The 27,243-nt window shown below is 43.9% G+C and overlaps 1 protein-coding gene across 5 annotated transcripts in view; it reads right to left on the bottom strand.

Annotated features, from left to right (window-relative positions):
* The window catches only part of Clybl (citrate lyase beta like), a 218,833-nt gene that overhangs the window by 89,074 nt on the left and 102,516 nt on the right, over positions 1–27,243 (bottom strand). For all 5 annotated transcript variants that reach the window (XR_004116053.1, XM_031361087.1, XM_031361089.1 and 2 more), the window contains exon 2: positions 4,326–4,512. Coding sequence is in view for 4 of the 5 variants with exons in the window: in XM_031361087.1 (XP_031216947.1) it covers positions 4,326–4,512 (187 nt within the window). In the remaining variant the exon portion in view is untranslated. The remainder of the gene's footprint in view (positions 1–4,325; positions 4,513–27,243) is intronic.

The raw sequence follows: 27,243 nt of genomic DNA, 5'->3' as shown, positions 1-27,243 counted from the left end.
CCAAAAGAGCCTTGAGATGACAATTATGAAACATAGCATATGAGAGGAACTTAAATCCTCTTTTTATGCTTTTCTTTCCTGAGTCTGTGACAAAATAGCTTGAGAGGCAATTATAGAAGGAAGTTGAAGGTGCTTTCTCCACCACAGTGGGGAACTCAAGACATCATGACCTTAAAATGGTTGGTCATGAGACAGCACTCACAAAGGGCAATGGATGGGGTATCACAGGGAGCAACTGGCTTTCTCCCTTTGATAAGGTCCAATATCCCAGTCGGTTACCTCCACAGTGGGTCAGTCAAGATCACCCTTCCACAGGCATGCCCAGGGGCTCCTTTCCAAGCTGTCCTAGATGCTGTCAAGCTGACCTCCTCTAACCACCATTATCTAGCGAGAAATTTTAACAACAAAACTAATACTATCCAAATCTACTTTTTAAAATTATTGTGCTGGCTTACCAGGACTTTTTGTGGATGTTTAAAGGGAACTCTAGTTGACTTTAATTCAGCACATAGAAAAGTATGTTTAGCAATTAATGCAAAATTCAGCTGTAATGAGCAAATTGAGTGAGTATCCTAATAAAGGCACAGTGAAGGGATGCTAGCCAGCTTGAGCATGGCAAACAGGGCTCTGGCAGGCTTTGTCTTTCTCTCTCCTATTCCCTCTGCCTTGCTAAAAACAGCTAGATTCCATTCCCAAAGCTAGCCCCCCCACCCCAAGGTCTACTCCCTACTCCTCAGGCTGACTTCCAAGGTCCAGCTATCAAGGTATTGAAGTCAAGCTGTCAGAGCCCCCTTTAGCTCACCTAATTAACATACCAAAGTAAGGGGCTGGAGAAATGGCTCAGTGGCTATGAGCACTGGTAGCTCGTCCAGAGTACACGAGTTCAATTCCCAGCACCTACATGGCAGCTCACAACTGTCTGCAACTTCAGGTCTGTAGAGGATCTGTTACCCAATGCACATAAAAATAAATCAATTAAAATGAAACACATTCTAACTATTAAATTAAAATGAAACACATCCTAACAATTAAAATGAAACACATGATTCTAACTCAGGGTTTTCTCCTTTTTCCTTCGTAAACTGCCATTTTCCTACCTATCTCCTCTCTATCCTAAGACAGTCCTTTGTCCCATTCCCTTGTTCCCTCTCCACTTCTCCCTCTTCCTCTATCTCCTCTCTTTGTCCCTTATCCCCTGACCTCTATCCCTCTGGGATAAATAAATCTTGTTTGTATTTAGACCATGGTCTTGGGTTGTCTCCAGCCAACTCAAAGGTTCCCTACACACCTGTGTGGTGTCTCAGTCACCCACAAAGCTTGAGGACCTGGCTTCAAACCCCAGGACCCTTGTTAAAAAGTCAAGTGTGGTGACAGGTTTGTAATCCTAGCACTGAGGAGGCAGAGGCAGGTAGATCCCTGCGACTCACTGGACAGCCAGCCTCACCTGATTTACTAGCCAACAAACTATATCAAAAAATAAGGCAGAGAGTACCTGAGGAAAGACATTCAAGGTTGACCTCTGGCACCTACACATATGTACACACATATAAGCATATGCATGCCACTGGGCATAATGGCACACACCGTTAATCTCAGCACTCCAGAGGCAGAGGCAGGTGACTGTCTGTGAGTTTGAGGCCAGCCAGGTCTATATAACAAGTTCCAGGATAGCCAGGGATACTGAGGTCCTGTTTCTAAGCCCCCTCCTACCCCAACCAAAAAAGTATACACACATATGCATGAAAATATGATTGAAGACGGTAGATGTAGCTTGCTCATCTCAGGCTTCTAACTAGTAGCTTGACTGCTATCCGGCTAGAGAATTGCTGAGTATACAGATCCATGAACAAGCAGAGATACAACAGGAAGGAGGAACATTGTTATGAGGGGAGCAGAAAAGATCCTCAGGTGGGTCTCAGAGGACAGCCTCAAGACTTAAGAAATAGAGTTAGAACTTTCTCCAGGTCTCCATGGACTTACTGTGGCACAGCACGGAAATAAACACCCTTTAATCTCAATTGCTACCGGCTTTATCTGACCCATTTCCTGTAGGAAATCAAGCTACTCACAGGCCTTTTATCAACTTTTCTCCAGTAATAATCCCCATCCCTGACAAAAGAAGATATTGTCATCCCCAAGGTATAGATAAGAAATTGAGGAAACGAAGTAAGGTGAATTGCCTGAGGTTACACAGGACTGGAATTACAACCTGGTATCTAAGCTTAGAGCACTCTACATGAGTTTGGGGAGGGATATATTGGAATCCCATTATAATCTTTAAAAGAAAAGTCTATTTACGTTTAATGTCTAGGAGAAAGAGATTAATTGTATTAATTATACACCAAAGTTGTTTATTCTAATCTTTTTCCAAATACTTAGAAAGTCTGGATTTTATTGTTTATGAAGATATAGAAAATTAACGCTTTTTTTAATTAAGGCAAATATTTGTTTGCTAGACTCTCCAAGGAAAGTAATTAATCTGGAAAGCTGTACAGCTCAGAAAGACTCCTTCAGATCATGGAGTAAGAAGCTACCCAGAGAGCAGGAATCCAGATGGCCTAGGGATCTGATGTGCAAACAAAGGTTGGAAAAGCATGTTTTCAACCAAGACATTTACATGCATACATAAACTATTATTATACAGATTTACATATTTCACCTAATTATCAAACAAATGTGTGTTTATTACTTAAAAGCTTGAAAATAAACAAGGTGGTGATGGCAAACACCTTTAAGCCCAGCAGTTGGGAGGCAGAGGCAGGTGGATCTCTGAGTTTGAGGCTAGCCTGATCTACAGAATGAGTTCCGGGACAGCCAGAGCTACACAGAGAAACCCTATTGTGAAAAAACCAAATGAATAAATAAAGTTAAACAAAACAGGAGGCTGGAGACATAGCCCAGCAGTTAGCACCTGCCCTTCCAGGGTACTTGGGTTCTGTTCCCAGCATTCAAAAGGTAGGTAATAACCCCCTATAATTCTAGTTCTAGAGGATCTGATGATGCCCTCTTCTGGTCGCTGTGGGCACTGCATGCACAGGGTGCACATCGTACATGCAGACAAAACACATAAAAAATAAAAATTAAAAATAAACTTTAAAAATAAAGTTAATCAAAACAATATGAAACCAAAATGCCTACTGTTCAACCACCAGATAAGAAGCTGCTGTGCCTGGCCTGGTGTGACTCTGTCTCCCAGCAGGATGGCAGAAGGGAGCATAGAGTTGGGAGGCAGGAGGTTTGAAAGGTTGAGGTTGGCTTGGATATACTGTTAGATCCTGCCTTACAATTTTTTTTTTAATTAAAAACAGTTTTGCTATAATGAGGAAGGATCAGGAACACTCCATCTACCTGTTCACAAACTAGTCAGGCCACAAGGTTAAAAGTCACAAGCAGCTCTGAGTTCTGTACACATCTCTTTAAGTATGGAAGGGAAATAATGACTCATCCATGTGACATACCTCACGTGTTCTCGGCATCTGTCTCAGACAATCTTGGACCAAAATTCAATCTACCTGAAGGTCTTAAGTTAAAAAAAAAAAAGAATTCCTAAACCAACCAGTGTTGGCACACATCTTTAATCCTAGCACTTGGGAGGCAGAGGCAGGCAGGTAGAGAGTTCAAGTCCAGCCTGATCTACAGTTCCAGGACAACTGGGGCTACACAGAGAAACAAAACAGAAGTGGAGGACGGGGGAGTTCCTTTGTTGTGTTCCCCACCCCATGTGGCACTTTCCATATTCACTAACCCCAGAGGTATCTGCCTGATGCTTAGAGACAGAGCACGTGACCCAGGCAGCCAATCAGCTAGTGCCTGGTGGGCCGGACAAACACTTGGGGACCACGGGGAGGCGGGTGGAGGGTATATAGGCACCCATCATTATTTCTTTAAATGAGTCTGCTTCTGCTTCTTACCTGGCTCCCAGGATTTGTGTCACTGATTCCCGCACCTTCTCACCCCTTACCCCCAAGGATCATCTGGGGGGGGGGGGTGCCGAGGGCTAGGGCAACAATTTACTTAAGCTAACCAATACCACAGAGCACATTTGGTTACCTATTTATACGCACACCAATCACAGCTATTGAATATCGTGGTTTTAAGATACATTTTGGTGGTACTCATGTCCCTTCTTTCAGAGAAGGGGCATAACAGCAAGAGTTAGAACCAATGTTTTTGGCTGAAGTAAAAAACCGCTCTAAGTAAGACTGAGGACGACGGATAGACAGAAGGCTGAGGATAACAGACACCTCCAAACCATGATGAAGAAGGCTAGCTCAAGAGCAATGGATGCCAGCCCAGGTTCGCTCCATCTGGAAACCACGCCTTACCTTTTTGTTTTCCGCAACACCATCCTCGCAGTCCAGCACGGCACAATCTACTTTCAAGGATGGGATCTTCCTTATTTTCTTTTCGTCATTCCCAGGCACATACAGCACCGCCCTCCGAGGGACATACTTGTGACTGGACAAGGAGCTGTATCCAGGCTTGCAGACCCTGGCCACGAGGGATACCTTCCTGCAAGGGAAGTAACTAGGATTAGTCCAAAATGGAATTCTGTATTTATAAATTTGTGACCAAACTTTGCTCTTAGCCATTCACTCCTTTTGGCTTTTTAAACATATGTAAAAATAATTTTAAATTATGGATATTTGGTGGTAGGAAGGGTACACATGTGGCCTTTGGGTTCCTTGAAGCTGAAGTCACAGGTGGTTGTGAGCCACCAGGGTTCGTGTCAGTACTAAACCCAGTCCCTCTCTGCTCTTAGGAGCTAAACCATCTCTCTCATCCTGTTTTGGCTTTTTGGTTATAAGACAGGGTCCCAACATGTAACCTAGATTGTACTGGAACTCACAATATAGACCAAGCTGGATTTGAGCTCACAGAGATCTGCCCACTTCTGCCTCCAAAATACTGAGATTAAAGGCGTGAGCCACTACAACCACCTATTTTTTGAGTTTTTGAGATGACTCTTGTTACATACATAACCTTGACTCATCACTAGGGTACCCAGGCTAATCTCAAACTAAGGGCAAACCCTGGAGAATCTGATTCACACACATTCTGCATATTTCAATTCAAATACTCAGTTTTCAATATGAAAACTAGGAAGTCATACAAAGAAATAGGAAAATACGACCCTGTATAAGAACAAAAGCAAATGAGCCACCTGTGAAGCCACCCTATGAAAGCCCCAGTATATGAGGATGTTATAACAACTATCGTGTTTGGGGGTTTTGTTGTTGTTGTTGGGTTGTAGTTGGGTTTCGTTTTTGTTGTTCTTATTTTGTTTCTCCTTGTTCTAGAGCACTAGTGAACCAGAATTCAAGTGCCTCCTGCCTCACACTCCTATCCCAGTGCCAGGACTACGCTTGCTGTTGTACCAACAGCCACGGCCTCTTTGTCTACCCTGTGACCATCAGGAAATTTGCAGATCATTCCAAACATATACACAGTTAAGACATAACTGAGAAACAGGTATGGTAAACTCAAACTGACACAAAGTAATGACACCTGTCATGCAAGTGGATTCCAGAATTTCAGGCTCAGCATAATGGCTCATGCCTATAATCCCAGTATTCAAGAGGCTAAAGCAGGGATTACAGATGTAGCTCAGTGATTTGAGTGCTTACATAGTATGAACAAAGCCCTAGGTTGATTCCCAACAAATGATCAATGAGACATGGTAGTATACAGCTACAATCCCACCACCTAGGAGGGGAGGCAGAAGGAGCAGTTCAAGATCATCTACGGCTACATAGGAGGTCGATCTGGCCTAGAGATTGAAGAAGGGGGTGGAGGGGTGGGAGTGGGGGAGAAAAGAAGAGGAAGCAGCAGCAGTGGGTAGCCAAGGCTGGGGGAATCTTGAGTTTGAGTCTGAGTCTAGCCTGTGGCACATAATGAGACCTAGATCAAAAAGAAAAAAAAAAAAAACCACTCCAAAACAGAAATAAAAACAGTAACAAATTAGATTTCAGAGTTCCAAAGTGTTTAAACCTACAAGACTGCACCAATGCATTCCTGTAATTCCAGTACTGGTGGGGCAGACACTGGAAACTTGCTGACCCGCCAATCTAACTAAATAGTGCACCAAGTTAAGTAAGAACACTGGAGAAGGCACCAGACTTTGACCTCAGCTCCACCTGTACCCCCTCACGCAAGGTCCACCTCTTAGAATTAGGGTAGCAGTGTGATTTTCAACAGGACTGTCTGGGAGGATGTAAAGAAAGGGAAAGAAAGCAGGAAGTTGTTGGCAGGGTTCAAAGTTGTGTCCAAAAGATGGATAAAATCCTGGAGATTATACTATCACTATATCATATACTTCTAATTTATTAAGAGAGTAGATTTTAATTATTCTGATCAAATATGCGTTAATAATGAGAGATAACAGGTGTGCCAGTTAATGGATGAGTAATTTCATGATATATATCAGAACATCAAAACACTTTCAATATAAAGTCTTGTCAATTTTACTTTAGCTGAAAAATACTTACAAAGATACTTAATGTTAAATGAAGAAAGTTTCAATTGATATCTTAATCCTTTAAGTCCTTTGCTTATTTATATTATCTGTGCATGTGTTTGTGTGTGGGTGTGGGTGATCCGTATGTGTGAGTGTGGGTGGACCTGTGCATACACAGGTAGAGTCAGAAGAAAACTTGGCAGTCAGTTCTCTTCTCTCTTTATGTAGCTCTGGGGATCAAACTCTGGTCTCCAGACTTGCATAACAAGCCCCTTTACCCACTGAGCCATCTCTCTGGCCTCCTGTATGGTATTTTAAATGGAAGATGTAATATTACAAACACAGTAGTATTTTAGCTTAGTGAAGTATTCAGTGAGAAATGCTTGGAAGGAAGTTCCTTGAGATTTGATGGGAATAGCTCTAAAGTGTACATTTGGGAGTTATGACTTCTCTTTCTGCACGATTCTCTTATTTTAAACAATGATCACAAGCAATGTTCCTGTCCTTTCTTATTTCTTTTATAATTGGCTAGAAACAAACCTAATGAAAGCATTTCAAAGGTTCAGAATGGCAGTACTATGTGGTGGAAAACATACAGCCAAATGGCTTGAAATTGCTGAAATTTGACTGGCTTTAACCTATCAAATATACTTGGATCTACTTTGACCTAATATTCTGTCTGACAGAAGATGGGAAGAGAATCAAACATTAGGATGCAGGGACAAAAGCCTTGCTCAGATCTTGAGGACACTGTAGAGGTCAGCCCTACTGTGGCCCTTACCAAGTACCTTGCCTAGGTCACTGCTGCACACAAGCATGATGAAGAGGTGTCCCAAAGCAACATGGCACCCAGAAGCTCCAGAGAGGGATCTCCACAGAATGGGCTGAGAGAGGCCATTGTACTGGCTGGATTTGTGTGTCAACTTGACACAAACTGGAGTTATCACAGAGAAAGGAGCCTTCCTTGAGGTTTCAAATATCTCCATGAGATCCAGCTGTAGAGCATTTTCTCAATTAGTGATCAAAGGGGGGAGGGCCCATTGTGAGTGGTGCCATCCCTGGGCTAGTGGTCCTGGGTTCTATAAGAAAGCAAGCTGAGCAAGCCAGGGGAAGCAAGCCAGTAAGTAACAGCCCTCCATGGCCTCTGTATCAGCTCCTGCCTCCAAATTCCTGTCCTGACTTCCTTTGGTGATGAACAGCAATGTGGAAGTGTAAGCTGAATAAACTCTTTCCTCCCCAATTTGCTTCTTAGTCATGATGTTTTATGCAGGAATAGAAACCCTGACTAAGACAGCCACACAGGCTCAAGGTGAGGGCTGAGGGGGGAGAGGGCAGGACATATTTGGAATAAAAAGAAGGAATTTGCCAAGAGACCTTAGCTTAAAGTTTCATTGTGGACTCAGGTCTCTAGGGTCCCTGCTCCACAGAAGATGGAGGTTTCTGCAAGTCTCTCTTCTCTTTTGGCTACTGAGTCCTCGTCCTTCTCTGATCCCTGACTGCTCCCAAATCTGTCCTGTGCTCAGTCTGTGTTCAGCACTGATCGCTGATGTACACAGTAGGTGATAAGATCAAACTTACTTTATCTTACACTCTAGGAGTTATTACCTCATCACAGTCAAAATGTAAATGTATCCAAACTATATGCAAAGCGTGAGGGGAAAAATGTGGCAGCCTTATGGTGAATTATTATCTCTACTGAGCAACCCTTTTTAGAGGACACATTTCAGAGGGAGGCTCCTCTCCTGGCCTGGTTTTCATCTACTTTCTTTCCTCCTCTCACCTAGTTACCTATTTCTGTATCTAGGTGCCAGGGATAGGGGAGCTCTCAACCTAAGAGTCCGTATACCAATACCTGGGAACGTTTAAAGGTTTATCAGATTCAGCCAGGGATGGTGGCACATCTGTAAGCCCAGCATGAGGATCAGCAGTTCGAGGTCATTATCAGTCAATCTGGGCTACAAAAGACCAGACTGTCTTAAAACAATAGCAACACAATAAAAATCACTAAACTCAGGGGCTGGGCAAGATGGAGCACACCTTTAATCCCAGCCCTTAGGAGGGCAGGCTGATCTTGGTGAGTCCCAAAGTGGCCTGGTCTACAGACTGAGTTCCAGAACAGCCAGAGCTATGTAGTAAGACCCTTTCTCAAAAAGCTAAAACCAAAGCAAACACCATCACACCTTGTCAAACAAACCTCCTTTTGAACCCCAACTCTGCTTCATACCCACTCACTCTGGAATTCTTTTGGAGGCAAAGTCAAGGATCTGCTTTGTTTGAGAGGAGTTCCCAGAGTTATAGATGCGTTTAAGTTCTGAGCTATCTGTCTCCTGCTCCTGACACTGTGGTGGCATCACTGGTACAGGCCATACCTGGTATGTGGAGACATACCCGGGCTCCAGGCCTTTCTTAAGGTTTTTTCATGGTTCTAATGCACACCTAAGTGTGCAGGCCAGGGTGCTAGATCTTCCCACTGTGTACAATAGCTTCTGTTTAACAAATTCCATTGAGCCACATATAAAGGCACATGCCTAGAATCCTAGCTCTTGAGTGGCTGAGGCCAGTTTTAGGCCAGCCTGTGCTACATTGTAGCATAACGTAGCAACAGAGAGCAGTATAACAAGACACTGTCTCAAAAAAATAAAAATTTAAAACTTGAGTGTGGGGAAGCCTGGGGAAACAGCTCAGCCTGAAGACTGCTTGTTTCTTAATCACAAAAAGCTGTGTTCAGCCTCCAGAACCCATGTCAAAATGCCAGGCATGGAGGTGCACAGTCGTCGTCAGGGACAGAAGGATCCCTGGGAATCACAGGCTGTCCAGTGTCGAGTACTTGGTCAGCTCCAGGCTGTGACAGATCATGTTTCAGATGAGATGAACGGCATTCCTAAAGACAACACCAAAAGCTGTCTTCTAGCCTGCATGCTCATGACACACATGCATATGCAACTCACATACATGCAACACATTTTTTTAAAAAGGCTGGGCATTTGAAAAAAGGGTAGAGCACTTGCCTAGGGTATGCAAGACCCTACTTCAAAAAGCAAAAGAGCTGAGTTCTGACCTGGTCTGGCATTGGACACAGGTACTGGAGAATCTGTGCGTTAAGTGAAAATAAGAGCCCATTAGTGCATCCTTCCTACTCTCAAAATGACAGCAAAAGTCACTTATTAATTTCCACTTGGCTTAAGCTATTAATAATCAGGTGTCTACGCCAGCATCTATGATTAGGCTCCACTTATGTTCTCACTTTGCTAAGTTCCCAAGTGCCCCAGAGATTCCTTCCCGAGTTTGAAAAACTGTGTTGGTTACTATGGCAACGGCACACAGAATGGGTGGTGGGGTTCCATGGATGGAAGAGCCACATAACAACTATTTGTCTTCCTACGAGCTGCAGATAGGTGTGTAGCTGGTTCATAAGAGCAAGAAAACATTTCCAACGCAAACCCCCCTTGAACAAAAGAGCATATGTCATGAGCTCAATTAGGGCCCAGATAAAGAAGAGCCTTGCATCCAAAGCAGACACTTAAGAGTATGTGGTTCATGGTCCACGTGGGTTGACTTCCAATGCACGACCCACGGGCTGTGCCTGTCTGCCTTGAGGCCTCTCTGGTGAGCCATGTACCAAGCATGTCTTCTTATGTCCTTGGCAAGGAAACCCCTAGGAAAGAAGTATTGTAGAGCAAAGGGCAGACATCCTTCTTTACCTGAGGCATGGTCTTACTATGTAGCCCATGCTGGCCTCAGAGTCATGTGGCTCCTTCTATGTGCTGGCATTACAGCATGCATTCTCGCACCTTGCTTTGATAACCGTGGGGTGGTTCCTGAACTGGTACTTCTCAGACTACCAGAACACAAAGGGGCAAAGCTAGTTCCTGTAAGTGACCCTGAGGCCAGGATCTCTGCTTACACAAAATGAGAAAGGCAACAAATACTATGTCCAAAGCTAAATGTATCCTTTACACAGAGTGGAAGAAGCTAGACACAAAGGGATAAATGATGCATGGTCCAAATCTATCCATCCCTAGAGAAGACAAATCCATAGAGACAGACGTGGACAGCTCAGGGCTTTGATCCCAGCACTCCAGATACTTAGGCAGGAGTATCAGCAGTTCAAGGCCAGGCTGGGCTACATGTTGAAACTATCTCAACACACACACACACACACACACACACACACACACACCACATATACACACACACACACAGCACATACCACACATACAAACCACACACTATACACTCATACCACACACACCACACACATATACATATACACATAGCACACACATCCCACATACCACACCACACATACCACACAGACACCACACACACCCCACACACAGACACACACACACCACACACATACCACACATAGACACACATACACAAGTACATACACACACATATACCACACCACACATACCACACATAGACACACACACAGGCACACATACCACATACACAGACACACACCCCATACACATACCACACATAATACATCACACACACATAGGCACACATACCACACACACATACCACACAGAGACACACAGACACACACACCACACACCCCACACACAAACACACACCCACACACAGACACACCAGGACACAGGCATACACACACACACACACACACACACACACACAGTTACTGAACTTCAGGATCAGACATGTAGAATGTAAGCACAGCCTGCCACAAGCTAGCCATTTTTAAGTAAGGACTATGGCTGCACAAACAAGGAAGGCCACCATTCAGAAGTACCTCACTGTCACCCAGTGAGTTTACCATGTGTGGCCACCCAGTTCTAGCTGTCCAGGTGAAAGATTGGAAACAGTAGCAAGTTGGAGGAACAGGGAAATCCCCACATGACTGCACTGGTCACGAGCAGATCCCACTTGGAGACGCTTGCTTGTATCCTGTCTTTATTGATTAGTACAGCAACAGTCATTTCCACAGTGGCTCAAGTACAGGGCACTGGTATCCCTGCTGGGGGCTAAGAGGGACATTTGTCCAAAAGCAGGGCAAACCAGCCCAATGTAAGGAGGCTGATGAAGTCAAGATGGGGTGGACGGGATATATGCTGGGCTGATGGGAAAGTACAAGTTAGGGAGGAAAAGAGAAGGAGAAGTGAGATGGAGTGTGCATGCACCCGTGTGTGGGGGTATGTGTGCTTGCATGTCTGTGTCTGTGTGTGTCCCTGTGTATGTATCTGTCTGTGTGACTGTGTGCATGTGTGTGTGTGCATGTCTGTATCTGTGTGTGTGTCCATGTGTATGTCTCTGTATCCATGTGTGTCTCTGTCCGTGTGTGTTTCTATGTGTGTCTGTGTGTGTGTGTTCATGTATGTATGTCTGTGTATGTATGTCCCTATGTGCGTGTATGTCTGTGTGTGTGTTCCTGTTTGTGTATGTATATCTATGTGTGTATCCGTGTCTATGTGTCTTTGTCTGTGTTTATGTGTGTATGTGTCTGCATGAGCACATGTGTGTGAGTGTATGTGTGTGTGTGTGTGAGTATTGGGTACTGACAAGAAAGCATGTGCCTATTAGAGGTTATTCTCCTTAGTCCTACACTTTCTTGATCTTTGTGAGAGAAGCAGAAGTTCTGTAGGAAAATGAAAGGTTTGGTTATTTCCCTGGTATGGCATGAGGTTCAGAGAGGAACCTCCTATGGTCAGCATCTATCTTAAATCCTGGCACTTGGGAATCAGTGGCAGTCAGGTCTCTGTGAGATTGAGACTAGACATGGAGAATTCCATCCAACCAGTGTCACATAGCCAGACACTGTCTCAGTCAAGATGGAAGGGAGCCTCGAGTCTTCCCCAGCCACATGAAGAGCACAATGCAGTTAGAGTTTGTTTGTTTGTTTGTTTGTTTGTTTGTTTGTTTTATGAGGCTCTTAAAAATACAAAGGGCTCAAAAGGAGCCTCCAACGTCCCCCAGACCCTCCTGTTTCTGCCTCCCCAAGCTGAGATTGACAGCATGCCACCCCCTACCCCACCCCCCGCCATGAGCAGGATGCTACTCCTCAACAGTTCATTATTAACCCTCCCTAGAATGTGGTCCAGAGGGTGTTCCCTGGACTCTGTCTCAGAGACTAAATGATAACCCACTGCAGGGAACTGAGGCACAGCACATCAGCCAGGTCAAAGTGTCAGTCAATTATCATGAAAAACCTAAAGGACCTGCCAGTCAGGCTTTACTCTGTCTTCAGTAGAGACCATTCACAGCTCTGGTCCCTGGTACTCCAGATCACCAAAAAAGAGGAAGATTCCCACACATTACCCAAGATAACCACTCAGAACAGATCTAGCTCGACTGTCCAGTGTTCGAATTCCCAAGGTCTCACTCTAAAGCCAAGAACAGAAAAGACAATATATCAAAAACAGCCCAGTGAACAGTATCGGAAATAATGTTCCCATAGCAACCAAGCTATCCACTAACCAGGTGTGGTAGGCACACCTGTAGCTCCAAGAGTTCAAGGCTAGCTGGGCAGTGCAGTGAGATTCTTTCAAAAACACAAATTGTAAAGGTGTTTGCTGCCAAGCGTAAGGACTTAAGTTCCATCCCTGGACCCCTGTGGCCGGAGAGAATCAATTCCATCAAATCCTTCTGACTTCTACAAGCATGCCGCAGCATACACAGACACAATCATCTAAATGTAACCAAATAATTAAACAAGCTGAGTGAAATAAATACAAGTGCAAGTGGCACACACTTGTAATCCCGATATTTGGGAGATGCATAGTGAATTCCAGGCCAGCCAGAGGCACATAATGAGATTCTGTCGCAATCAAACCCACTAACAAATAATAACACCTCCACTACAAAACTGAAGTGGATCAAACTGTATGACTTCAGATACATAAGCAATGTATAAAGTAAAGAGAAAGTCAAAAGTAAAACACCGTAAATAAAAACAAACGTCCGCTAAGTTCTTCCGACTTACGAGACTCCATTAGCATTGGGTGTTTCCATGGCAAAAGGAATAGCTGAAGCCGAGATGATGCTTCCTGGGTCGTTAAGAACTTCAGAACTTTAGTAGTAATTAGGCAGACTTGAACTACAAAAGTTTTTAAACTTGTTCAAGGTCAGGAAGGACAACTGTAGACCTAATGGATGCAGCTGAAGATTCCTGGTTTTTTTTTTTTTTTTTTTTTTTATCTCACGTAGCTCAGGCTAGCCTCAATATGTAGCCAGATGGTGACCTTGCGCTTCTGATCCTCCTGCCCCTCCTGCCCCTCCTGCCCCCACCTTCCAAGCACTGGGATCACAGTGTGCAATGCCCTATTTATTCAGTGTAGTGGATGGAACCCAGGTCTTTGTGAATACTGAGCAGACACTCCACCAACTAACCCTACAGCAGCCCAGACAGATCCTGTTACAGTCTTCCAAGGTTCAAAGGCTGCTATATACATCAAATTAATGTGCCTCCTCCGGACTGGATTCTTTGATAGAGAGAAATAATCAAGGCAGAATCTTTTTTCACTCCAGGAAAAAAAAATGGTCCTGCAACTTTGAGAAGAAATGGTTCTCCTACTTTTTCTTTTTTTAAATAACTGTCATGAAACTGATCTTGGTTAGTGGAATCTCTTGTTTCTTTCCAGATTGTTCAAAAATTCCTTTCAAGTGTCAATCTCAATGAAAATGAGGCCAAAATGTTACATAGTTTTGAATTTTGATATCTTTGCTGGCCAAAATCCCTAGACTATTCTGGTCTGTAGATATTTGTGAGCATATACTATTGCAATCTCTCTCTCACTCTCATGCTCTCTCTCCCTCTCTCTGAATAATTTCTTAAGGAAGAAACACAGCCTGGGTCTAATTGCCAGACCCACACCACATACACAAAAGCTGTGAATGCAAGCTGCGATCTTGAATCCCGCACTGCAGCTTTGATTGTGTAGAACCCACAATAAGATTAAGACTGTTTTCTTCTTCATAATTATTCAGAGCTAGTGTGATGAAAATTAAGATGGAGCACATGGGTGTGAGCAGGGAGTCTCTTTATAACATAGATGGACTTTCATTTTTGTTTTCAATGTTTAACGGACTAAAAAAACTAACCTTATCCAGCTCCGTTTAGGGAAAGGCCACCTGGAAACTGCTTTAAATTTAAGGACAGTTGAGAGAGAGAGAGAGAGAGAGAGAGAAAGAGAGAGAGAGAGAGAGAGAGAGAGAGACAGAAACAGACACAGAGACACAGAGACACAGAGAAAGAAAGAGATACTGAGAGAGACAGAGACAGAGAGAGTATATGTGTGTTCATAATATGATAGTGCATTTTACAAAGTTATCTTGTATCTTGTCTAATAGCTATACTGATTTATCTTCCTTTGGAGTAGCTAGTGATAGGCTAAGAGGTAGTCACCTCAGAAGTATTGTTGGGTGAAAAGGCTAGACCCTTGTTGGAAAGCCTTTGCTGGTTTTTTCTTTTCCTTTCAGACAGAGTCCTCTGTAGCTCAAGGTGACTTCAAACTCATTATATGATGGAGTATGACCTTGAACCTCTGGTCCTCCTGTGCCAACAGCCGAGTCCTGGGATCATAGGTATGTGCTACCATTCCAGACATAGAAGATGTTGGGAATGAATCCCAGGCCTTTCTGCCTATGAGGCAAGCACTCTACCAACTGAGCTACGTTCCCAAGCCCTGCCTCTGGTTCTTGTGGAACCAAAGACCCCTCTTCCTGTGTTGTAGAAATTCAATCATAACCCAGAGAGAAGACTGTGGGCTACCAATGAGACAGCGTGGGATATCTACTGTAGGATACAGTTTTCTGTTTCTGCCTGCCTAGCAAAGGTCCCAAGTCTTCTGGGAATTCCTTGGCCCATTTCCCATCAATTTTTCTCTCTTCTTCACTTCTTTGATGCTTCTAACTCTCTCTTGCTGACTTGTAACCCAACCAGTAACAGGACTGTCAAGGTAGAGGGGCTCCGGTGACCAACTCTCTCTCCATATGGATGGTACTTTTACCACAGGTCCCAGTGACAAGCTCCTTTTAGTTTGGTACTGATGGATTCATAGTCTAATCCCCCAGCCTTCAGGAACCCTGCAGAATGCAACAATCCATTCCCAGGTCATTTGCATCAGATCTCTGGGACCCTACTAGAAATTTCAACTTCCAAGAACCTGGTGAACTTGCCTGTCCTGCTGTGGTATTATCTGCAAACTAGGAAGGGATCTGGGAGCTACTGTACAAGTCTGCAATCCCAGCACTGAGGAATTTCAAAGACAGCCTGGGCTACCTAAACCTTTGTCTCCAGCAGTCAAACATGCACACTAGCAAACTTTCACACAGTCTTCCCGGTATCTGACATTCTAAAGAAAGCAGAGCAAAGAAATACAACCAAACACTCAACTTAGGCAGATTCCTAGCAAAACCAACAGACTTCCATAATAGCCCAAAGGGCCAGTAGAGTGGAAAGGATATTCAATTACAAAATATCAACATTTGCACAGTAGTTCCCACTAATTAAGAAAGAAAGATAGACATTGTTTGTTATAAACACCACCGGGTCTCAAGCCGACCCAAGAGCTCACCGCAGAGCAACACCAAGCAAGCCCTCGGATCAGAGCAGCTTCGCAAAGGGGGGGTCATCACTACAGCTGAGAGTGTGCATTTTGTCACACGGGCTCTTAATCCTCGTCGTGGCCCCTACATTTTAATCATTTGTTCTGAGCGTCTTCCTCAAACAATTAGTGCTAATGAATGGCCAGGATACCTTGGATCATATATGTCTAATTGCAGTCAAGAGCCCCTCTCGTCTGCATGTACATTTCAATTTACCTCTGGGGATAATGTTTGTTAATTGTGTTTCTTTATGCGGCTAGGGAAGAGAAAGGCTTCTCAGGCAAAAAGGAGCTGAGAGTTTCCCTCTTCCCCTTTGTTCCCACAAGAAGCTAAGCCACTTGGAGAGGCACTTAATCCCATCCTCCGCGGTTACAATTGCCTTGCGGCATCAATCAGAACAAACCTGAAGGAAAATGAAGCAGCTATATTGTGTAATTAAAAGCAATTCAGGTAGTTATTACTCGGCCTTTACAGGTCCAGATACTCAAAATGGCCCTGCAGGGATCTGAAACACCCAAGTGTTTTAAATTTGGTCAGGAACATTTCTCCCCGGAAGAGGAAAAATATGCAAAGGGAAAAAGGAAGGGGGGTGGGGAATAGCAAAAGATCAAAATCAAAACAAAAGAGCCCAGTAGCTTCTTCTATGAGAAAAGAAATTAAATAAAGAAAAAATACCCACAACTCTCAGCTACAAAATGAAACAAACTAGACAGGAAAGGAACGAGAGGGAAAAACTGCCATTTCCCAAGTTAAGTAGCCCCTGCCTGCATCCAACTTTTGCACTTAAGAAACATATAATGATACTGGTGGGGTCTCTGCAACATGAACAAGTCTTACAGGCTTGTTAATATGGAAGCGGGAACTTTCTGAAAAGTCAAGTTTATAAAAGAAAATACAAAGTAAGTTTCTGGTTTGTCCATGCCCACTAACAAAAGCAAGATGTTGACAAGTATTTTTTTTTTTAACTTAGTATAGATTTCCAAAATGACTCAGGTTATCTTTAAAAATAAATTTAAGTGCCTAAGCATTTAGATTTCTTCCTTGATTTTTTTTTTTAAACAAATGAGAGTCACTGTGTTGACAGAGAGGGTATTGGGTAATTCTCTGGCTTTAATGCTTGACTACAGTATAAGATAAAATGTAGCTCAACAGATGTAAGACAAGGTATTGAAACAACTGTGTCTGTGATTTAGCAATTTCCTCTTTAAAATTTCAAGAGTGGAAAAAAATGTCAGAGAAAAATGCTAAGCAAGTGTCTTTATGGACGGTTGGAAAGGCAGAATGTTTTGAAAAAGTCGCAAGGGCGATCTTGGCAGAAGGCATCCTAGAAGCAGTTGACAACCGGACACTGTGCTCCACATCACTAGCAGCAGAGTCCTGAGCTTCACACACATTCTGAGGTACAAATTAGTAGATATTATAATTATGGCCTGAAACCTACTGTGTGTAAACAGGTGAGGGCCCACTGTCAGTCACACATTCAAGTCAAAACATGCCAAAACAAAACAGGAAGATCTCCAACAACACTCCCTTTCAACATAGAATCACCCTTGACTTCATATAAATTTTCCAGCAATTTAAATACAAATGCTGCCAGCTAAAGATCATGGGTGTATGCTCTTCAGAAGCTTCAGCACAGGCTAGGCTAGGCATGGTGGCTCGCACCTTTGATCCCAGGGCTGTGCAGGCAGAGGCAGGTGAATCTCTGTGAGCTCCAGACCAGCACGGTCTACATAGTGAGTTCCAGTCCAGGCAGGGCTACGAAGTAAGGACCAGGTCTTGAAAGGAAAACTGATGTAAATGGTAGAACGGGTTGTCTCTATCTTCCTATCTGCTCGCCAGGCTTTGCTCTGACTAGATGATAAACCACACTGTTAGAGATGCTCCACTTCTGCCTGTTTTTCTGCTGAGAGTTAAGCATTTCCTATATCCTTAAGCCTATTGGTTAGTCAGCAGTCGGCCAGCCTTTAAATATCCTCTTGATCCTGGACAGGTGTTTGTTTGTTTGTTTGTTTGTTTGTTTTTATCACCCTTATCTTCTAGCAGGTTGGTGAGTGACACACTTCAGGTACTGGGCAGAGTCGGATGCGAGGGAGCACTGATGGTCTGTCTGTCTCTCCCTGTCCACACTTCTGGGTAATCACCCCATGAGTAAACAGTGACAGACACTTCTTTGCTACAGCTGTCATAGAACCAGATCTGTGTCTTACATCCCCCCCACCCCCCACCCATCACTTTTGGGTTAAGAACTATAAGTATTTTTCCCTTAGAAAAAGAATGAACTTTTAAGAAGACATTTTAGGAATACTTAAAACTGAGCAGGAAACACAGACGCATTGGTGATGAACTCTAGAAACCTGTCCCAGTGACCTCGACCACCATTTCCACTGTTAGCAGTACCCCATCCTGTTCCTTTGCCACCCCAGGGCTCTGCACCACCCTTAGTCCCAGATGTTCTCCTAAACTCCCTCAGGGAAGTTGCCCACTACCAGCTACCAGTAACAGTCCCATGACTGGAACCTGCAGTTCCTGCCATCAACCCCGCTGTGTGCATGCTGCTTAAACACTGTCAGATCAAGCTGGAGAACAGGATATGAAAATTCAGCTATAATTCCCTGTGATTACAATCTGTCCCAACCAGCTAACATGTCCAGAGACAGCCTACAGGTAACCTGCCTATAAATAAATAAATAAATAATAAAAAGTTTTCCAAGTCAGAAACAAAAAATACAGAAAAATCAATTTCTCGTGGACTCATTTTTAAAAACACCATTCTCTAACAACTTTCAACCTTTAATACTGAATTTAAGTATTAAAAATAGAAGTAATCCTATATTGTAAGATTTTTAAGCTGGTGTTCTGGTATAGTACTTGCCAAAACAGCCCCCACACTCCCCAAAAAAGGTTTTAAGCTGGACATGACAATATATGCCTATACTCCCAACACACTAGAGACTGAGTTTAGAGCTAAGCTGGGTTACAGAACAAAACCATGTCTCAAAATATAAGAGACAAAAAAAAAAATGTAAAAAATGGCTCTTGCTTTCTTGTTCTCTAACCCTCTTCTCCCTCTGTCCCTTCTCTCCCCATTTTTCTCCCCCTCACTCTGCATGTGTTCATGGCCAGCCTCTACTCCTCTATTCTCTCTCTCTCTCTCTCTCTCTCTCTCTCTCTCTCTCTCTCTCTCTCTGCCTTTCTTGGTCTCTACTAACCTTTCAGCTATAAAAAAAAAAGTAAAAATAATTCTGAGAACAATGTTTCTCTTATTAAATGAAATCTAACCATAAGCTTGTACTATGTACACATATATAGAGAGTAATATACGTGTGTATATATGTATACACACATACACACACATATATATATATATATGTGTGTGTGTGTGTATATATATAATAAACATAGATAAAAAGACAACTCTCAGAAGTTGGTTTTCTCCTTCCAGCATGATAAGTCCCAGGGATTCATCAGGCTTGGCAGCAGGCACCTTTACTCACTGAGCCACCTCACCAGACCACTTTTATTGGATTTTAGGACAACTTCAGTTCTTAGCTCAGTAATCACAGCTGAGGGTCCTCTGCTTAGAGAACGCCTTACTCACAGGCAGTGGCAAATGTTGCCAGTCTCTGTTCTTGCTGTCAGGGACCTCCTCCAATTCTCCTATTTCCCCTTCTTATCACATAAATTCCCAAGCCAGGAACTTCAGTCATTCACAGATGGAAACTGAGCAATCAAGGCAAACTATTTGGTTTTCTGTTTTGTTTCCTATATACAGTAAGAATCAACCAAGTGCCTTTGAGTCTCTGGCTCTGCTGAATTTCTTTACATTCACTCGCACTTATGAGCATGAAGCTTTGTGTTTGGCTGTGCTCAGGTTTGCTGACAGCCTGAATGACTTAGCACTTCATATGAATGAATGATAGGGACAATCTAAGGTGTCAACCAGAAAACGATTTTTGTTTGTTCCATCATTCATTTATCCTGGAACTTGTTCTGTAGACCAGGCTGGCCTTGAATTCACAGAGATCCACCTGCCTCTGCATCCAAGAGCTGGGATTAAAGTCACCACCACCCAGCTGGAAATGTCACTTTTTTCCAACAGCCCAGAACCCCTTACACTCTACACTACAGGCTGAAACAGGACTTAAGGCAAAAAAAAGACAAACTGCACATACAAACATTCACATGGAACGTGTCTTGATCAATACAAAGAAGCCATAAGAAAACTACCCCAGAAATAACTTGAGTCAATTTACACAATTGATTTGTTCTTCCAAGGGGCCTTTCATTTACTCTGCTCCTGATTGAGTCATTACATGAATCATGAAGGTTTTACTATTAAGATAAGGGGGGATTTCAATCAGGGAGTACCCTTGATGGTTTAATTAAAGAATTTTTGCATCTCACTTACACAGCATCGCTCCTTAAGTACTGCATGGCATTTATTTAAAACGTCCCAAAGGCAATTAAGCCCTTGATTAACAATAAAAATTTCTTCCTTAACTTCATTGTCAATTAACATGAAGCTCATTTTTCATTGCCTGAAACTCACAGCGCAGGGTACTCAATGGATTCAACTTGCATATAAATCCACACAAGCCACTGGGGGAAAAAAACTGAAAAGCATCAGAATACACAGATAGAAACCCTTTCAAACAGAGGGGCCAACCGGACTGTAGCTCGTGTAGCTCTGCCTGGCTACATCTAAGCTGCAATGACTCTGCTCTAGGTTAGGGGAGGACCAGAACTGGGCACAATTCCTAACTCTGAAGGATCAGGGCTTTTGAGCTGATGATTGGAGGAGAGACAGAACGATGAGTAATTTCCTTGTGTATATAGCTTCTCAAAAGTCTGTCCCATGGAAGGAGGAGGCAAGGGGAAAGGGGAAAAGTGGGTCAAGAGAAGGTTCTGGAGCCCAGCAGTTCTGGGGTTCATGACTTCGACCTGTACGAGGGAAGCTCAGATGCAGCGTAAGAGTTGGACATGGTCGTGGGCTTGTGAAAACCAGTGAACTGATACGCAGACTCCAGAGCTAGTGCAGAGGCTCAGGGAACCACTCCCCTACATCCTTGGCTGTCCCCATCCCATCCCCACCCTCACTCCAGCATAGATCACACACACAGATAACAGGGCCTGGTACTGAGAAGACACTTCCCCTCCATCCTGACCCCCATGTGTGGGTCTGGAACACGTGATCTGAACAGCGCTGAGGATCTTGCCTCACTTGGAAAACCTCCGGCCATGGGGATGAGGAACAGCTTCCACGAGGCTCAGAGCTACTGTATGCTCTACCCCCACCCCTTACCCAGAGCTGAACTCCTGGGGTCAGCTAGTCTTCTCTGTGAACTTTATCAACTCTAAGTTGGTATCTGTGCATGTTATCTAATCCAAAAAGAAAGGAATTTTAAAAGGATCTTGCCTTTCGTTTTACTATTAGACATTTTTTATTTAGTATTTGATGGCTCGGTGACTACCCAGGAAAATACTTTGTACCTCAAACAGTTAACAAGGGGTCAATCATCCCTGGAGCCTAGGGTAGGCTGGGCTTATGGGGCAGGGCGGGGCTTACGGGGCAGGGCGGGGCTTATGAAGCAGGGCAGAAGAGGTGTGACTGTGAATTCCGCCTTGGGGGGCAAAGAACCAATTTGTGAAGCAGTGTGGCTGCTAGTGAGGAACCCAGGTGGAGCCCACCACTTTCATCTCAATTAGCACCTCAAGTCCTTTCTCCGCAAATGTTGCTCACACCTCTGAGACCTCTCTGTTTATTTCCTGCACGTGGGGAATTCCCAGGTATAAACACTAATTGTTTAGCAAAACAGTGGCGCCCCAATGTCCCCATGTTTTCTACCAGAAAAGCTCCTTTTCAAGTTACCTGTAATAAGATCTGTTTATGCTTTTCAAGCTATCTTAGAAATGCATGAAACTAAGAAATGATTCTATTCTACTTGTCATTTCAAAAGACTCTTTAAAACCACAATTATGTTAAAAAGATAGACAACCAAATCACCTTTTATATTAACTATCATTTATAGCAAACAATATTTAGGTACCTACTGTATGCTAGGGACAGTGTGTTAAGACAGCTGGTACCTGCACTTATATTAAATCAAAATAAATCTCAACTGTATTTTTTTTCTTATTATTTATTGAGAGTCCCTCAAGTTGGCTCAGAATACAAAGACACTTGCCACCAAGTCTAACAACTTAGGTTCAGAGACCCACATGATGAGAGAACCCATACCTGCGCGCGTGTGCGCGCGCATACACACACACACACACACACACACACACACACACACGTCCTCGAAAACACAGCATTTAAGTTCTTTAATTGCATTACCTTAATATTTAGAACAACCCTATGAAACAGGTACTATATTATTGTGGCCTATTGCCTACTTGGAAACATATAATATTGTATCCTATAATGTAAGTTTCTAACAGGCAGCTGAAACAATGTATAGCATGCTCCATTTTGGATGGAGTTGGCACCAAGCACTGCACTACCAAAACACAGGTACTTTTATTTGCATTGTCCAGAAAAACTTCAAACTAATAAGATCCAGGACTGGAGAAATGAGGAATATGAGTTTGATGCCCTGAAGGAACCCATTATAAACAAAAACAAAAACCAACTAGCTGTAGTAACCTGCTGCTGTAATCCCCCAAGGTCCCCTATCAAGATGAGAGGTGAGAAGCAGAATCTATGGGTTTGTTGGCCTGGGGACCCTGCATCAACAAGGTGGAAGGCTAGACTCCCAAGAGTTGTCTTTTGACCAGCACACATGCATACACGAGTGCCTGCGGTGCATTCATTCATTTGTTCATTCATTCATTTTCTCAAAAAACAAACAAACAAACAAACAAACAACCCTCAGGCAAAGAATATAAAGCAAAAAGTGACTGTATTTGTGACAATTTAGAACAAAACTCAGAAAACTTTTACCTTGAAGGACCAGACAGGATATATTTCATCTTTTTAGGGGCTGAAGAGTGTGGGGTGATTACAGAGGGGTGCCTGCAAATAAGAGAAGATATAAACCTCCACAGATTTTTTTTATATGATTAGAAGTAAAATTGGGTGTAATTTTGATAATATCCTATAAGAAAAAAATGAGAATCTACTTTAGGGAGTAGTAATGTGCCCATTAACTCATTTCCCCTGGAAAAAGCATTCCTAGGTGAAGGCTATGCAGGGACAGGTAGGTGGTGGTTGTGCAGAGGCTGGGGCATAGCTTAGTTGGTCAAGCACTTACTTGTCTAACCTGCGCAAGGCCAGCACTGGGTTCAATCACTAACTCTGCACACAAGAAACAAACAAGAGTAAATAACCTGGGTTAAAGTCTCTGTCTCCAGGTTTTGCCACGGTCAAGTGTGTACACCCTGCAGTCTCAACATTTCAGAGAGGATGTAGGTGACAGAGAGGCCCCAGCCAGTAGCAGAGCAGGATGATCCATGGAGAAGCCTTGTAAATCCCAGTCCAGGGCGTGAGCCTTCTCAAGACCTCGTGGGCAGCAGTGTTCCACCCGCTCTCCGCACTGAGCTGGGAGGTTGGAGGGGGACAGCCTGGGAGTCCCCACGCTACTCTCCACATTAAGTTGAGAGGCTGAAGGACTTTTACGCCTACTGTTTGCTCACTTCTCTTGGGCTGCTTTTTTTTTTAAAAAAAAAAAAAAAAAAAAAAGCTCTGAATTTCTCTCACTTCCCTTACTCTTCCGATCCTGGTGTCAATGCATTTCTTTTTGGGGGCAAGTTCTAAGGGATCAGTTTTGTGTTTCTAAGTATAGTACGCATTTCATCCTTTTAAAATACAAAACCCAGAAACTGAGTCTTTTGTGGGCTCCCTGCTCTTTGTGTGATCACAGGGGAGGGGAGGAGAGAGGGGGAGGGGAGGAGCCAAATGGTGCGCAAAGGTCCAGGCTGTATTAGACTACAAAAATACAGAGCATGGGAGCAGGGCAAGAGAAATGAATCCAAAATTCCACAAACACACAAGGCTTATTTTTCTTTTAACAGATTAAGGATCGTAGGTCTTCATGCTTACTCAGATGGAACAAGAAAAGATGTTAACCTCTTTGCCTTGTTCCCTTTGAGTCTGAACAAAATAAAGACCCAGTACATTGAAAACATCCATTATCATTCTCTTCTTCCTTTTAGGAGCAGGAGACAACATCTGGTGAGGGACTTGGGGTTATGCTGTCGTCCAGAAGAGTCACAGGGAAGCAATGTCAAAAGCCCGGAACCAGAATGCAGGCAGAAGTTCAGTTTCCCCTCCTTCCTGTGCCAACAGACCTAACAGGAACAGGGCCGGCCACTGAGGAATGAATTCTAGCTCCAGCTTCTAACAGCTCACTCCAGCTGCTTGGGATGAAGAGCCGCACACACCACAAGCTTTCACACATCCAGAGGAGCTATGGCGTCTGAGGGAGAGGCCATATTTTCCAAATTGGCTGACTGGCAGCTGAATGAACGGCCATAATGAACAAGAGTACCTGGTGACTAATAGTGCCTTAAGAAGTAGTTAGACACCATCCAGGACCGTAGCAAAGCAAGAAAAACAGGCTAGGGAAGAAGCACACAGAGTAAAATGGGAAGAATTTTAAGTGATCAATTAAAAAGAGGGGTGGTTTCCCACCCGGTCTAAGCAGCTGTCCTTCTACAGAGACAGTTTAGACAAAGCCTATTCCTTTCTGTGGTGGAGTCAAGTTCCCAGGAACTATGGCATAATATAGCACCGGGATTATAGGATCTTAAACATTAATATAAGGGGCAGAGGAGGTGGCTCAGTAGGTTTAAAAGTAGGGCCCAAGTTCAAATACCCAGGAACCCACATAAAAACAAGCCTTGGTCATATGTGCCTGTGACTCCAGTGTTGGGAGGTGAAGACAGGTGGATCCAGGGATCCACCTTGGATCAGCCTTGGTGGTCAGCCAGCCTTATTAAAAAAAAATAATAATAAGGCAAAAAGGAAATTGTTATACAATGCCCTCCGGTGTCCAAATGTACATGCATGGCTATGCATACCCATGTACATACATGTGTACAAACTGACACAGTATATATACCAATAGACACACAGGCATACACATATGTACATACACTAAATAAAGAAATGAACAAGTCAGGCACAGTTAATCCCAATCTAGTGAAGTGGAGGCAGGATTTTGATTTTGAGGGCAGTCTTGGCTACATTGTGAGATCCGCCTACAGGGCCAGCATTAGAGAGTGCAAACAGCTAGTGGGACTCATGACTTACCTCCTAATGCACTTCTGTGAGTCATTCATTGTAAACAATGACACAGAGGTTTCTGATGAGTTATTTCCCCACCGCTGAAACAAGCCAATTCAAGTCAGCGTGTATCTATAAAGGCAAGTTTACTGGGACATGGCTATTGGATTGGTCCCAAGGAGTAAAAACAAGGCAGGGGAAGTCACCAAAGTGACGGAGATAGAGGGGAGGGGGAAGAAAAAGACAGGAAGAGCATTGGAATGCAGCAGAGAGAGGGAGAGAGGAGGGGTGCATGGGGGGGGGAGCCCAGCCCCTGGGCTGTAAAGTTCAGGGGAGAGAGTGTGGAAAGCCAGGAAAAGATGGAGGAATGCTGGGAGAACCTGGAGGCCAGGCCCACTTTGGTATGTAAAATATGCACCTCAGCTGTTTGTCCAGGGTCTGAAACTCAACAACTATGAAGAAAACTGACTGATGGTTTAAGTATTTTCAGTTCTACCATAATGACCTGTTGTGGTCGATGGATAAGGAAAGGGTAATAAATACCCATCACTGTATTTCACTATTTTAGCTTTGTGGGTTTTCTTTCTATACACTCTTTAACAGGCTTAAAACACAGGGTGTGGGGAGCTGGCTCAGCAAGTAGAGCACTTTCTGTGCAAGCAGGAGGAATTGAGTCTAGATGTCCAGAGCCACAGAATGCCAGACATGGCAGCATGCACCATAGAACGCCATGCCATAGAACACCATGCACCTGCCATCCTAACACCTCCTCCAGTGAGATGGGAAGCCAGGAGAATCCATAGAACCTCTTGGGTCAGCTGGCCTAAGACAAACAGCCAAGAACAATAAACTACTTCTCCTAAAACAGGGCAATTCCAGTACCAGACACACTAGGCTATCTATCTTCTGACCTCTATTCATTCTCTCTCTCTCTCTCTCTCTCTCTCTCTCTCTCTCTCTCTCTCTCTCTCTCTCTCCCTTGGTTTTCTGAGACAGGGTTTCTCTGTGTAGCCCTGGCTGTCCTGGAACTCACTCTGTAGACCAGGCTGGCCTCAAACTCAGAAATCCGCCTGCCTCTGCCTCCCTAGTGCTGAGATTAAAGGCGTGCACCTCCACTGCCCAGCCTGTTCTCTATTCTTAAACATTCAAACGCATGCGCACGCGCGCATGCACACACACACACACAGAGAGAGAGAGAGAGAGACAGAGACAGAGACAAAGGCAGAGAGATACACAGAAAACGACATACACGGAGAGACACAGACACACAGAGAGACATAAAAATGTGAGGGCCTGAGTTCCAGTTCCAAGCCTGTAGCCCACTGAAGTGGAGGTACATGCCTTTGATCCCTACATCCAACAGTTGGGAGGCAGAGGCCAACAGATCTCTGTGAGTTCCAGGATAGTCAGAGCTACATAGTGAGACCCTGGCTCAAAATATAAAAGAAAAACAAAACAAAAACGTGGTAATCCCAGTGCTAGGAAGGACTGACTGAAGGTCTTGTTGTCCAGTGGGTCTAGTCTAACCAGTGAGTTCCAGACCAAGGAAAGATCCTGTCACAAAGACACAAGGTAGTGCCTGCTGGAAATGACATGCGAGGTTGTCTTCTGGCCTCCGCAAGAACATGCAACACATGAACCTCTCTGTACCTACAAACCAAAACACAGACAACCAAAAATCCTACATCCAGGACCTCTCCTGCAAATGCATCTCCATGTCCTGTATTTCAATTTTTCATCACCTCAGCCTCTAATGCAGAGGCACAGACAGGTCAGGACAGGTCTCACGGTCACTCAAGCATCAGGTCTTGGGGTGCTCCAGCAAAATAGGAGCGGTGTGGAGGCTGTCTATCACACTCTGTCCTGCTCAGATGGCATACACAGAGGTAGAAGACAGTGCAGGCTTTACTGTTGGTATCTTTGGGGGTATCTATCAGCACCCAGACTCTACAGTCATCTATGCTCCAAGATGCACATAACACCT

Source organism: Mastomys coucha, unplaced genomic scaffold (assembly GCF_008632895.1).
Source record: "Mastomys coucha isolate ucsf_1 unplaced genomic scaffold, UCSF_Mcou_1 pScaffold9, whole genome shotgun sequence".
Taxonomy (NCBI): Eukaryota; Metazoa; Chordata; class Mammalia; order Rodentia; family Muridae; genus Mastomys; species Mastomys coucha.
This window is presented reverse-complemented; position numbering and strand designations above follow the sequence as displayed.